Below are 15,508 nucleotides of genomic sequence, written 5' to 3' on the forward strand. Positions count from 1 at the left end.
TTACTCATCTTCTGCATCCTCCGTATCATCTGCGTCTTCAACCGTAACCGCTTTTGCCTTTCCTTTCGTTTCACTCCTCGTTGATGTTTCTTGCTCGTCGCTTGAATTACCACGCGGACCTTCTGATGTTGAGGGTTCTCCTGCTCTCGTTCCAGGCTCATTTGTAGAGGCTGAACCACCAGCCCCGCTGTTAGAATATAGCTGAGAAGCCCCGCCCCAGTTAGGCACTACCGGGATAGGCGCAGCCACTGCAGGGGGTTCTCTCTGCGGCTGTGAGGTAGTTCCGGAAGTTTGCTCTGCTGTATACCTATTAGATGCCTCGACAATCCGAGCAAGGGAGTCACCAATTCTATGAATTGATGGCTGGGGACCACCGGCGAGGCCAGTAGTTGTAGCATTCGTATTCGCTGTATCGTTTGTTTGTAACTGCTGGCCGCTAGCATCAACTTGTTGACTGGTTGGCTGAGCCCCTACGGGAGCTTGTGGTGGCTGGCCATCAAGGCGCTGAAGAGGCAATAGTGACCAACCAGGGGGTATGGTAACACCTTCGGGTAGTTCTGAGCTACCGGCAGGGATAGCAGTCGAATAAGATACACCTCCATGTCTAGTCATTGTCGGGGTTGCTACACGAGGTGGGAAACCAGAAAGTGAGGGAAACTGTGGCATGGGTTGAAAAGGAGCAAAAGGGGGTTGTGGTGCAGTTGCATGATCAGAAGCGAATTGGACGCTAATGTTCGGGTGTCCGGGTTGGGCTGTCGGCGCGGGTTGAGGATCATGTTGCACCTGACGAAGACGGTTCAGCTCTGCTGTTAGAGCATATAGGATGTGTAATTCGGATTGGCTCGCCTGTAGGGTTTGCATTTCCATTTGGATTCGATTTGAGATGTCATGAAGTTGTGCCTGTATTTCAGTAATACTGTTCGGATTATTTGGATGGGTAGCGCCAGGGGGGGCTTGAGCGGTCGGCGTTGGTGCCGCAGGAATGTTGGCGCCATCAAGAGGGACACGAAGACGTTGAGCCATCTCATGGATATTCTGGGCGTTACCTTGGGCAAAGCCTAACCTAATAGGTCCGAACTGGAACACCCTCATATTACCTCCTGGGCGAGCTTGCGCTGGCTGACCAGCATTTGCACCCCTATTACCTGGTGCTGGTTGACCTGGAACATTAGGCTGGCCACCAGGAGCTGCGCCGTCATTAGGTGCGGCATCCTCGATAGTAACTGGGCGTCGACACGTTGGGCATACTTGTTGTCTCTCCATCCAGCTCTTAAGACATCCAAAGTGCAAGATGTGGCCGCATGGAAGCCTTTTTGGGCGGAACCGCTCTACTGCGCCTGCGGCAGATGGATCCCACGGTCTCATGTCTTCTCTGCAGATGATGCAAGTATTCTCGCGCGCCAACTCTTCTTCAGTAGCGTCAGGGTACTTAGTCATATATTTAACAGCTTTCCGGTATTTGATCAAGAGTCTGAGCTGCCCCACAAATGAGCGAGCTGTCATGAATAGGTCACGCATAATATGAATAGGTAGACCGTAAAACATCATCAGGATGGCAAAGAAAGCAGAATAGATGCCGAGCTTGACGAAGTCTGTATGCGTGTTAGTTAATAGGTAATGACAGGATCAAGAAATAGGTACTTACCAGTTAACAAATCAAGGCTTAGAACCCATTGCCCCTTGGACTCCCATCCCGGTACATCGATATCCGTCTCATCAATATCGTCCTCGTTGGGTAGCTCTTCCTGCTCCGCAGCTTCTACTTCGGCGGGATCACCAGACTCGCGACGTCTCATGATATCGGCACGCTGCTCTCGGACTTGCCTATGTCGTTCTTCTAATCTCTGCTTGGTCTGTTTCCTCACTATATCGGCCTCAATCAGTGACAGGACATATCGGAAGCCAGTGCGGAACGAGCAGGCGGTTAATATGGCGAACTCGAATAAGAACATGACCATCATGTTGGGCCGGGCCTGTTGAATAACGGCATTTATAGTATACGTAAATAGCCAGGTATCATATATGACGCTGAGCAAGAGAGATATGCTGAGTCTCGTATGGAAAAGACGCGGGTTCACCGGAGGTTGCTGTTCCAAAACTTCGACACGACCTTCGCCTATCCATTCCCAAACTTTGCCGGTGACTAGAGCGGTAAACATAACAAGGAACCAAGCACCGACTTCTTCCCGGAAGATGGTCATGGCGAGACAGGTTTCGGTAACGGCGAACCAGGCTTTCTCGTAGAGCTGCTCGATCTCAACCGGTCGGAGGGGGCCATAGCATAGTCGCTGAAGACCCCAGACAAAGGAACCATACACCAGTAGGACAAGGTTTATGAGTATCTATGATCGGACGACAAAGGTCAGTAATTCAGCACGGTGGCAAAGACTATCAATGATGGTGAGGTGTACCATAAAACATACCATAAGACTCAAATTATTCTGCGACAGGTAGACCATAGCGGAGTAGAAGTTAGCCCGCTGGTTAAATGCATAGGCAACGACACCAGCCGCCAGGGCCGTCGAGGTCTGCGCAAAGAATTGGATTAGCTTGAAGCTCCCTAGCAGCACGAGACGATATAGAGAAGTATAAAGAAGTATATATATTAAGCTTACCCCTGCGTACCAAAGAACGCGCATTATGTCAATTGTTAGCAGCAATAATTAAGGAAACGTAGAGTATTATAGATATGGATTGGTAAATGAATTAGGTGCCCATCATTTCGATGTGGAAATAAAGTCAAGAGCGGATTAAGGATCGTTTGTTCGTAGGTGAAATGGGAGGTTTGTTACAAATATTAGGTACTCAATATGTAAAGAGGTAAGTACTCAACAAATGGTTAATGCCACCTATTGAAGTTACAACTTGCAACTGCCAATACCTCATAGAAGTAACTAGAGATGACGCGACTGGGGTCACTTTTCTAATTCTGATTGGTTGCACGGATCATTCGGTCCCCGAGATACATAGTACTTAGGTACAGCTATATAAATGAGATGTCCCGCTCGGTCCGACGGCGTAACTCATATCCATTACCAGAACTTGGAAGTTGCTGCTATCTAAAATATGTAATTAGCTGCTGCTTTTGTTCCTAATAAAGTCTCCGAGTTATAATTGCCCAAGTGCTTGATCAATTCTTGAGGCATCTACAACCTTAACCATTACTTGATGCAGACGCACGTGCCATATGGAATAACAGACTTGGTACCTAGGTACCTAACCACCATCGCAAAAGCAGACGATCATCACATGTTTAAGGTCTTTTATACGTAACTCCGGTCATAAAAAAGTACGTATTCATGCGATCAGTCCTTCATCTTTTCTGGTTTAAATAATTTCTTCCCACTCTTATAAAACAGTTTGTATAGATAAGTAAGTGATAGAAAAAAGACTTCGATACTATGCTTATCTCATATTAGTCAATACAATAACTAGGGGCTTAAGCTTTTATTTTATTTTCTTAGGCTTTTATCTAATACACTCGGGCCATCTATTAGGATGGATGGCACAGATCCTTGTCCCCCCCTTGCTATCAGACGACACCTTTTGTTAACTGTTTAAGTCGCCTGGGTTAGGGTTAGGGTTAATCTCATATCATCGTTCAGTAGTTAAGTTTGACAGAAATTTCTACTACTGGGACGAGCATTGCCGTTTACATCCCAGCAAAGATCATCTATTTGACTCACAGCAGCCTGGTTTTTCTATAGTTTACAAATAATGTAGGTGATATACGGAGTGATGCATCATCAGGATAAATCACGATGATCCGCCTCCTGATAAATATATATACAACAGTACCATAATTAAATTAGCAATTAATGAGCTTCTATAGATGACAAAAACGAGACTCGGATTCTAATACTACTACTAGGAAGGTACCACATAACTATAAAAGACATTACCTAGCAATCATATCCAGATGTCAACTAAATGGTATTATTTTAGCCAAGAACGATCTTCGAGCTCTGCAAGGATTTCTTATAAACCTGTACGTTAGGCAAGCGTCAAAATACATCGACATAGAAAGGGTGTGGTAGATTTAGATATGTAGTAGAAAAATACCAAAACCTCAAATGCTAGGAGAAATAATAGGAGAAGACGAGGAAGATAGTTATAACCTCACTTAGATAAGGATGGTGACTTAAAGACTAGGCATAGGCCTAAATACGAGCAATGTAATGATATAAGGTGTGATGAAGTTTACATGTAGCAGCTAAGTCTTGGAATTTTAGCATTAAGGGACGTCCCGACTTCGAAATATTTATTTTATTAACATATCAATGTATATCGATGTATCAACTATACTTGCCTGCTTAACTAGGATAATTAGAGACAAGAATTGAACTATGCCCATCAAATAACACGTCAATCATCTCCTGCCTATATTGCGAATACAAGTTATCTTTTCGTGGGAGTTTCACCGGTCTTACTACTGCATTGTTTGCCGCTTAGGGCTCCTATGAAACCATCACCATTAGCAGCAGCCATGGCTACAAGAGGAGGCTAGGTAGTGGTCCAAATAGCATATGTATTATATGTCCCCTTTAGTCATTAATCTACCCCCATTTAGCTAGGTAAACATAAGAGGTAAGAAAGGAATATCTTCGAGAGATAAAGTCCTCTTCGATGACCATAAGCCGGTGCAAGTAGAGTATATGGGATTCATATGCTTCCAAGATAACAACCGTACTATCCTTCTGGAAGACAACATCGTCACCAACATTAGTAAAGATTATTCTCGGTGGCCGTTATGAGAATGAGCTCCCTACTGGTCTCTGCTTTGATACTAATGCCATCATGGCCCTCAAGATTAGCACAGCTTGTCTGTATGTCAGGATTCTAACATCTAGAACAAAGGACATGTTCAGTATGTATAGACATAGACTCCCGTAGTTAGGTTAGAGTTCCCTGCAGAATAACGAAGTTTTTTCCACGCTGTTTAGTCCCACCTGGTGACACTGTGGACTAAACACAGCGGGGGATCCAGCCAAGGGTTCGAAGCTTAAAGTTTGGTAATTTCCTGAGGTCTCTTAGAACTGACGCCTAAAGAAGCGTTATTGCTAACGATGGCAACAGCTTGGTTTGGTATTTCCCAACCCAATCCTTGTTAACGACTAGCGGGAGATTCTTGGGCAATAGGTACTCGGCATTATTACTCCTTTTATGCTAAAAAGTGATAATTATTTCATTAATAAAATTGACCATGGCTGATAGGCTACTTACATGAGGGTATCTTTGGCAAACTGCTCTTCGGATTAACAGCTCCCCTTGACGGCTGATGTATATCCTAAAGCCATGCAAGTCCAATTATCTAAGTAGGTAGCTTCTACTATTTGTGATCCGCACCTTCCGCTTCGAATTATTCAGCCACTCTTTATCTCCTCAAGTTGATTTCTACATCCTAGTTTTTGCTTGCCCATAGGGGTAATTACACTCGAATCTTTTAAGGGGCCTTCAACTCCTCTGAGTGACAGTGCTCCTAAAACCGTAAATCATCTTATCCGCCATCCGACTGACCATATCCAAAATTTTGCGTAGTATTCGTCGCTGGACATACACTTCGGCGGGATCAGCATCGTTGGCAATTATGTTTCGTATAGCTGGCCCTCGAGGGCAGGAGGGGAGTATCCATAGTCTATAAAACTATCTAGAGTTTCGATGGATACCTATGTTTTCTATTTTCCAGGTGGTTAGTCTAACATTAATCATGCCTGCCTAGGCACATAGCGATGAGTATTCCACTGCCATATATGTACACGCTCAGGAATGTATTGACTAACTTGATGGGCAACATCTACCTATTTAGTAGATTCGACGTAGGTAATGATATCGATAGACATAGATGAATCTCTCTCAAGTTGTACCTCTAACCAATTTCCGCTACCTACATGTTATACTGGATGCCGTTGTACATTGCGGAGTCTCCTGGATCGGCGAGACATATGAAGCTATATCCAATAGGCTGGTGCTGTACTGTAAACCCTGAATAGCGATGATCGGATATTCTGTATTGTTGCGTCTTCCGCAAGCTCCTATAGGGGTGGCATAGACGAGAGTATCTAACAGAGGTTATATATTGATTCGGTAACTAGTAGCTCCTAGGATCGCCATTCGTACACGTCTCTACATATATCCCAGGTGCGTAACTAAAGCCGAGAAGTCCTTAGGGGATTAAGAGTATATTTTCTAGAACATAGATGTCTTGCGGGACCAGAAGGTAGATAGATTGTGAATCGAAATTGAAGTAGGTGATCCCCTTTTGACGAGAAACCACGAAGATAACGAGTCGGCTTATTCGAGACGGATACTCTAAACGATCAAGTAAGCGAATTTATTACAAACGATAATGAGTCATGGGTAGTCCATCTCTATAACTATTAACTCTCATCTCGGAAGAAAACTAGTAGGAAATACTAGCTTAACTACCTAGTTAGTAAAAGAGGCGTGCGTATACGACAATTGGCGATTCCACAAGAGCGATCACGGTAATTAAAGACAACACCTAAAGAACTCGAGTGTAGATATGGTATTATCAATTATTAGATTGATGGAGCGTACAAGACTTAACTAGCTTGCGTCTAGTCAACCCGTCGCAAAGTAGTAGCCAAATCAAGAATCATTCTACAACACTGCACGACGGTCCCCCTATCCAGCAACGCCATCAACGGCCCTATGCACAGAAAGGGGCTTGCAGACATACACAGATACGACTAGTTAGTCCCGAAGGGACAGCTGAAAGACCATTACGATGCTATCATTCTATCTACATGGCAATCCCTAAACTGATGTAGTACGTGTGGCTTCGAACGAAAGCTATCGAACGATCAAATCTACTAAATCTCGCTATACGAACAAACGACTTCTGAGCAACACAGTCTCGCGCGAACCACGCCTCGGAATTAAACATGCTATCTCCACGCGACTCGATACGAGCTTCTCCTCCCTTCGCCATCGGGGCACGGCACACTGCTGCCGCGAGCGTGTGCTACGCATGGCTACGTTGACAGGAGGCTCCGCGTGGGAACACCGAGGACCAAGACGGTATAGTAAGTCGTCGCATTAAACAACATCTTTAGGGGGGGAGTGCGGAGGGGAGGGGTAGATGGTAATCGTTATGGACCTGCGTCTACGTGGACTTGCATTAAGACCGGGAAAGTCCAGCATACCGCTGCTAGACGCGTTACACATGTGCGTCGCCGTCGCCCGATGACTTAGGAGATTACGGTACGTTACTTACTGTGTCATGAACATGCTGGAGGCTTGACGCTAACGGCGTTGAAGAAAATAATAATAATACATAGTAGTTAATACTAGGTAATAAAAAGAGCGACTTTAATCTCCGACGGAGACGGGCGCTCCCCCTTCTCGCTATGGCGGGAGAGAGGGGAAAAAAACGAAACGAAACTTGTCTAAGATGCATGGCGTACAGTTCATGTAAGGCGCTGCTGCTGTAACGTTGGCTACCCCCTCGTGCGCAGCGGTCTAGGTTACGGTATTGCATCACCTTCGCAACCGTTCGCCGAGCACGACCGAGCGAGACAGAAAGTAGTAAGTAAGTAAGAAGGTCGGTCTGCGGCAATTTACCCAAGCATCACTATCATTCGCAAAGATTCCCACTCATCGGACCCATCCATCTACATCAGTAGCTCGCCCAGACGAGGGAAAAACTTCGGACGGACACTCTCGGGCGAAGCAGCAAGCAGTCAGAGTGTGATGTCGCTGGAGCAAGATGCTACGCTGTGCTGCTTGGAGCCCGACGTGTGTCGTGGTAAGCCAAGCAAGCAAGCAAGGAAGCAAGAAATCCATCAACCATGACACCTTGCGGCTCTGAGCGCAATGTCGTGGTGGTAGAAGTAGGTACTGTGTAGTATGTAGATAGATAAACAGGTAGATAGGATAGGAGGCCTGGGCCAAACTTTTGCCCCAGCCCCCCAGAGCCACCAATCATCTCGGCGATGCCTGCGATTGCAGGAGGAGCCGCGCGCATGGCAACCCCGACACTGGCGCTGCAAGACATCGAGCATGCCGCGGTTGGCTGGGAGCGCACCGCTCCCGGATGGAACCGTAAGCCTATCTAATAGTATACATACATACCTACCTCATACATAGATACCTGTCAAAAGTACGAAATTAAGGTCGGCGACATGTAAGTATGTACGTGGCCCAAAACGGGGGTCAGCCGGCCGAGAAATCTGGCTCTACGAATAGGGTGTCGTTGTCGACGACGACGACGGCCTCGGTTCGGATCTTAGCACAGACGGGGGTGAGGGGCGGACAACGGTGACTTGCTTTTTTTTGGACTGACGAACGCTCTGCTGCTTGCTGCTGCTGCTGCTGAACCGGCAATCAAAAAATCTTGGAGTGAGGTGAGGTGAGGCCTCTATACTATGAAGAATGCACGCATGCTACGGGAAACCGTATGTAAGTCTATGTAATAGACTGCACTATGGCGACTCAAAGCGGTGTAGTGTCGAGCAATCCAGAAAAGATCTTCAGGCAATGCTACGCCAGAGGCTGCTGAAATGCTGCCAAGCGATGATCTCGCTTCTGCATGTAGGTAGCATCCAACGCACGACTGGGGATCGGATTGGGGATGTGAAGGAGGGGGGAAGAGGGGGGAGGGGGGGGATGGAAAAGATACTGGTTTTCGGACCGTAGGAGACTGTCCTGGGTCCCTGCTGACTGAGGAAATTGAGGCTCAAAAAACACGTGTTGCGGGAACAGCCCAGTCAACTCGATAGTCTAATTACCCGTCAGGATTCTAAACATCCGACCTTTTACCGGGGCTTCGCCCCTAAGGTCAGGGACTTTTAGATGGAAACGTACTTTTAGATGGAAATTTCTGTAGCTACTTTATTTAGTATGGGTCCCGCACCTAAAATCCAAGTACCACCGGAATAATGAAATATCACATTAGTTACAAATCCAAACCCTTCATTATTTACATTTGCCAATCTCAACATTATCAAATACGTTGATTTTCAACATCTAAATCAGTCACCCACAACTGATTCAAATACCCTAATGAGTCTAAATGCGATTTTGACGATAATTTCGAGTAAATAGCGTATTTTAATCAAAGGCATCAAAAGGTGTATTGTGTGTAAATGAAGCATTTGTGAATATTACGATAATCAAATAAAATGAGGGGTTTATTACATAATATGAAGTTAAGGTATTAGACACTTGCATGTAAAATAGACTATTCATTTTAAACGAGATACAAAATTTTGTATGAGAAACGCTAGTAAAATTTTGTATTGAAATTTCTATCTAAAAGTACGTTTCCATCTAAAAGTCCCTGACCTTAGGGGCGAAGCCCCGGTAAAAGGTCGGATGTTTAGAATCCTGACGGGTAGTGTTTATTTTGTTTATAGATTGGTGGATGGGTCTATGATGATGGTTGGAGGATATACGGGCTGTCAGTAGGTATGTAAGATGGGTCTCCCCTGAAACGGGCCTTGGCGACGACATCGTTACCATGATAGGGACACAAGCATTTATCGTACCGTACTGTGCGATGCCCAAGATACCATTGCCACCTACGTTAATTGAGATGGAGGTGGGGGTTTATTAGACCTTCAGCGCTGCTTTTCATCAAGTTACCCCGGTCTCGAGACCGGATTCAGAGGAAGATAGAGGGATTACCGAGCTCCACGTCAGCCACGCGCATGATTCCCAAATGCCTAGACGCGGAGTAGATCTTGCGTCGGCGATCGATGGCTGGCTTTTAAGGTTGACGGCCTACTGCATCCGCGAGTTGGGGACATACATAGGTACACTACTGCTGGAATAGTACACAGTGGAGGTCTTACATTGAAGCTTGACGTTACAATATTCTATATAGGTAATATAATATTAGATATAATAGCAGCTTTGTTATAGGGGATCTCAGCAGGGTCGAGAGTTTTTTTTTGATAGCGAACCCAGCTGGCATATGCGCGTCAGAGCAGGCAATGGTTCTTTTGTCAGTAAATGCCAGGACAGTGTGGCGTAGAAGCGAAGGGCAGGGGGGGGTTTTAATCTTGGTACAAGGTAGTTATTATCTCAAAGTAAGTACATATCGAAAGGCATGGTATACTATGTACAGGCTCGCACTAGACCCTCACGGAGCGAGGGGCCGTGGTCTGAAGCTTATAAGTCAGTCACCTGGTAATAAAATCATACTCTACTGAGATACGGTAGATTGGGGAGGGGGGATAAACCCTGGGATAACCCTCCCCACAAACGTTGAGGCTTGGGACTAAGACAAGACGGGAATTGTTAAGCGCACAGAGTCGTATCCGGCGGCAGCTAACACGGGGCGGCGCGCGGAAACCAATTCGTCGGGTCTCCGCTAAGAGCTTAGCAGTGCGGAATTGTAGGGCCATCAGTGAAATCCTTCTGGGTCCCTTTGATCTAATACTTCATATCATACCATAACATCGCGCTATAAGTCCACAGCCTCGGTAGGTCCACACGATATATCATAGTAAGCCGCAAGACTCATTCTTAGTTCCACATGATATCGAACCATGGTCGTTGACTATGGAATTTACTTGCGGTTGTAATAGACGTTTAGGGGCTTGTCAAAGGGTCTAGAATTGCCGTATCTAGGCGTTCCCGTGGGTTTAACGCTGTGGCTGCGATGATCGAACCGGCTAGCTGGGACGGTTCCATGGGTCCCTTGAACGCATGCTAATCTTGGAATCCTGTCATCTATGTACATACAATACAATACATAACTCCTACACCGGCTTCTTTATTCATAATCGCAACCGTCCTGACGATACATTAGAAACTGTAATCCTAGATCTTTCTTATTTTGGGTCGTTATTGTGAGGTAATTTCCATCAGCTAGGGTCTACCGGCCGAGAAATCTAGAATAAGCCGGGATTCGATGATGATTTCCCTTTATTAACCATAATATATTCATATCTACATAGGTACCTAAGGTAGTGCTTTGATATTGATATGTATTCATGGGTATGGGAATCACCATCAACATCACAGGCGGTAGACTTTATTGTCTCATTTGAACTTCCAGGGGTTTGGCCAAGCAACACACGGGCTTCCGGGAATTGGCGCGTGATCTTAGAGTTCTTCATCCATGTCCGCGACACGCATAGACCTCCTGACGATTTATTACATTACCTAGATCCAGACCGGTTGTTAAGACGATCAAAAGAGGCTCTTTCACGGAACCTACCGCTGTAGTCAAAGAACCGTGTCACAGTTAATTTGTACTTAGTGGCAGGGAACTTAGCAGAGGTGTAATCTTGGCTTGTGCAGTGCGACAAGAATTACATATGGTTTATTCCCTCGTTGTGATATGTCGTATTGATGGCTGTATGGATGTAAGGTAGGTATACCAGACCTAATCCTGGCCAAAACTATCCAGGTACTGACCTAGGTACCAGTTAAAGGTACCAGTTAACTTGAGCAGCGTCAAACTAAGACCTGTCCCGGCTCTACGTGCCTATACGAGATCTTAGGATGGAGTTTTCATTACAGGTAGATATGAAGCAATAAGTCTGTTAATAACGACCAACGGGACGTATATCTACTAGGTCTGAGACATACTGCTGCATCCGAAGGATTTTATGTGTAGTATGCGTAATACTTTAGCGCTATTCCGGCGCGGCAACGGGTTTTACCACGTTGTGCTCCGTGCTGATCTCATCCGCTAACTGGGCGCATCTCTAGACTTGGCATAAACTAAAGTTCATATAACATTAGAGAGGCTTGATGTTTTATGCCACAGGAGCAGCAGTGAAAGCAGTGAGACGGTCTGGACCTACGGCGATCATTTCTCCCAAGCCTGTGGCACCCAACCTCTGCATAGCTATTATTTATGTTTAAGGTTCTGAGAGACATGCATACCCCTGACTCTATGATATATATATAGAGAGAGATAGAGAGTTAGGTAATACGTATAGTTATTATCTATATGTTCCAGTAGTATTATGTTGTTACAAAGAAGGATTAAGAGACGGAGGTTTCTAGTAAATTTCGGTCCCGAGGCGATGGAGCTAGGTCCGTGAGAAACGCGGGCACGTGGAGCCTTGGACTCCTTATGGGCATAATAATGTTAAAGCATGTGAGTTTTGTTTTACTGTACTGTAGCATACATAGTGGAAGAATATGTAGGTAGGTATAGTCGCTGGGCGTTCTAATTGCGGGGGATCTAAGATGTTTCTTACATAGGGGCATGTCTCTCGTTTGATGTGTAAAATCGATACTGTGCTTTGTTTTAAAAAATGCACCAGTTCGTAGAATGCAAGCCAACATACATATTAGACATGCATCTTAGCGGGCGGTTGCTTGGCTCATAAGTCACTAGTCACCAGTCACCATTCAAAATCTAGCACACTCGCGTAGCTATGCTATACCCATGTGCGGATATAGGCACCTATCTATAATAACTAACTTAGATATTGTTACGTGCCGCAGGTACAATACCAAATCTCGACACCGCTTAATAAATGATCGATTGCAAAAGTTCGGTGAGATCGGGTAGGGCTAGGTAGTTGTTACCGAACACTCGGAAACATGGCGTTCCGGTAAAACCCTTGGGGATCAACTAGAAGCGAATTTTACCCATGACGATATTGGAAAAGCAAGTTGATTACTGTACCTACTCTAGTATCTCCAGGGGCTTGAAGATGGCTTGCGAAGATCCTCATGTTAGTCCACAATGGCTCTCTTGCATGGATAACGGCTGGCGGCATTGGGAAGTACAGGATGCAGAGAAAGGGATTGGAGCTTCCATGCATCTTTCTAGATCTACCGAACGCTATTTTCTTGTCTTCAGGGCTTGTCTTTAGGCCTGTTGATTCGGTTAAGTCATCATTGAAGTATGGTTGGCTGCCTCGCCGGGCACCTGCAACTTCAGGTCGCCGATGTGGCGGAAGTAGGAAATGATTGGCGTTCTAATACAAAAGAACACGGACTCCTATGCAAATTTACCCAATAACTCATTATCGGATCCTTGCATAAATATTCCATAGGCGGTTAGACCAAATACCCCGTAAATACGTAAAATACGAAAATACTAACGTCAGATCGCAGCTTGGTCCTCGGTATTGCATTTACATGTACCTACCTACGTACATATATATATATCAATATCTTGCTGATCTACATATCCATCTGTGTTAGAACCTGGTAACGAGCCTGAAGGATAGATGCTAGTTCATCTCACGACCTTAGACCAGCAGGCATTACATGGTGGATCTCGTTCCGCCGTTACATTTCTGTGACATGGCGTTGCGATAGCGTCACAATCCAACTTGATCGCCCTGTTTTATCTAAACGGCGGATGAGATCATCACGATTCCTGTCCGTGAAGTTAGATTATCACGTCGGGTGCAGAATTATGGACCGTTGATCTATTGACTACCTACCTACGCAGCCACGACGGTAGACCCCTTTTCATGCGTTGAAGGGGCGTAGGAGGGAATAGCACGTTGATAGTTCAAGACAACAACGGCCAACTCTGCAAGGTACGCGCGCTTATGTCACTCACTAACTTAGGTGGTTTGAAAGCTTGTGCATCCTTTCTTTGACGTATCATCATCCCCGGTTAAGCCAAGCCTTCGCCTGCGGGAGGAACTAGGCGGGATTGTAGGTCTTATAAGGTATTAGAACCAAGTTTTATGTTACACATGGCGCGCTGTCAACGCGCTCCTTGGTGCGTTACTAGGATTGCGTATCATAGGTGTTCGTCTAGCTTGTATGCGTTCATCCTCACCTTAGACAATAGAAAAGGGGAGGCAGTTTGATAGTAGAGAGATAGGGGGTTCACCGAGATGAAAGATGTCTCTTCTGGACACCGGACCCATCCAGTCTCGCCCAACTACATAGTATGAGTATCAATATGCAGGGTCCCCAACCGAGCTTGTCTACGTCGATGTGCGGAATCTTTCCGAGAGGCATGTAGACAGTAGAAATGTCTCGTTCAGGTGACCAGTTGGTAGGACGAGGTTAGTGGTGATACAGTAATAGTCTGTGTATGTATGTGTATTGCAAATTCGTCCGCTTAGTTACACAATGACCTTTAGAATCCTTCAACTCATCTCCGTTCATCCGTTTTATGCTCCGATGTCCGCTGTGATATCTCTAGCGGTACTAAAAAAAAAAATACTGATTATGTGGGCAAATGTGGATTCTGTACGGCATATACTCAACTCCATACATCGTCTGCGCGTGAAGTTCATACAAGGTTGACTGTTACGACCCGTCAGTCTGCCTTGGCTCTTGGCCCTGGGGTCTTATTAGGCGCAACAACCAGGGAGAGGGACTCCGAAGTGCTGTACTGTCTGTACCTTGTACCAAATACATGTCGTAGAGGCTCGGAGCAGGGACCTCAAATAGGGCATAGCGTATACATGCCGTGATGTAGATATGGGTCTCTGGGGAAGAACCTGTAACAGGGTTCCTGGTCTTAGACGTATCTTGGACGCCAAACCTTTCTTGTAAAAATTCGCTAAAATTATCCGTTTTTGATCAAGCTCGGGCTCACTAGTGGTTCACTGTGTATGCACAGATATATTATAAATACGTTATGGATACCATAATGGGATATGTGAATGATGGGCGGAGCGGGGCGGAACTTGCTGAATGCGAGACTAGTGTAGGGGTATGTATGATGAAATACATGTAAGTATGGACGATATTGTACAACTTATGCACTCGTATGATATGAGAAAATCAACATTATGAATATCTCGAAGTGTCATGGTGCTGTCACGAATTTCCTTAGTTATTTGAAACCCTCGTTTATAATAATTAAGTTCAACTAATGCTATCTACGTGTTATTCTAAGAATACCTTAAGAATATTATTCAACCAGACTTGAAATATCATCTATCTAAAATTATGGCTTCGGTTGTGCCGTCTTGGCAACTTTATTCTGCCGTCGGTATAAATAATATTAACACTCATCATGTGAGAACTAGGTTGTAGATGATCGTAGGACTGAGGCTCTTAACATATGCCTTAGTTTGATATCTATATGCTTAACTAAATTCATGCTTGCGAATAGGCGTCTTTTTCATATGTTGGGTAAAAGGTGCCTATAAGCTACAGGGTGCAAGAAATGCTTAAGACTTCTTAGTCAGAGTCTCAGCGACAACACATCTCGCATAAATACCTATATTCTATTATCTTATCTTTATCATCATCCGTCCGATATTAGAAAGGCTATTGTAAATAGGTGAAGTGTTTGTTTGTACCGTGCTCATTTTAGGTTCCGTGGTTCGACCCGAGTAAAAGGAAAAGCTTGCGATTGGACGAACAATGCATAATAAAGTCAGATAATTACATGGATATGGCGGAGATCACAAATGACATTAGGACCGGCACCTTGTTACGACAGCTCAGCCCTATACCCCAGAACTGCGGTAGAGTTTTCAAACTATTCTGTTAGTGTTTTTCAGCTTGTCAAAATTTTTATTAAAACAACTACTATATATATCAATGAAATAAACGGTAATAACATACTTGCCGAGAAGCTATAATACGCCAC

General features: G+C 45.0%; 1 protein-coding gene across 1 annotated transcript; it reads right to left on the reverse strand.

Moving 5' to 3' along the window:
• On the reverse strand, positions 1-2,639 carry GL218_07257 (E3 ubiquitin-protein ligase HRD1; the record flags this gene model as incomplete). The annotated part of the gene is made up of 4 exons (XM_033584006.1): positions 1-1,592; positions 1,646-2,342; positions 2,424-2,528; positions 2,616-2,639. The coding sequence occupies 4 exons, from the start codon at positions 2,637-2,639 to the stop codon at positions 1-3; spliced, it is 2,418 nt and encodes an 805-aa protein (XP_033433024.1).
• Between the last annotated feature and the right edge of the window lie 12,869 nt (positions 2,640-15,508).

Source organism: Daldinia childiae, assembly GCF_008694065.1.
Source record: "Daldinia childiae strain JS-1345 chromosome Unknown Scaffold8, whole genome shotgun sequence".
NCBI lineage: Eukaryota > Fungi > Ascomycota > Sordariomycetes > Xylariales > Hypoxylaceae > Daldinia > Daldinia childiae.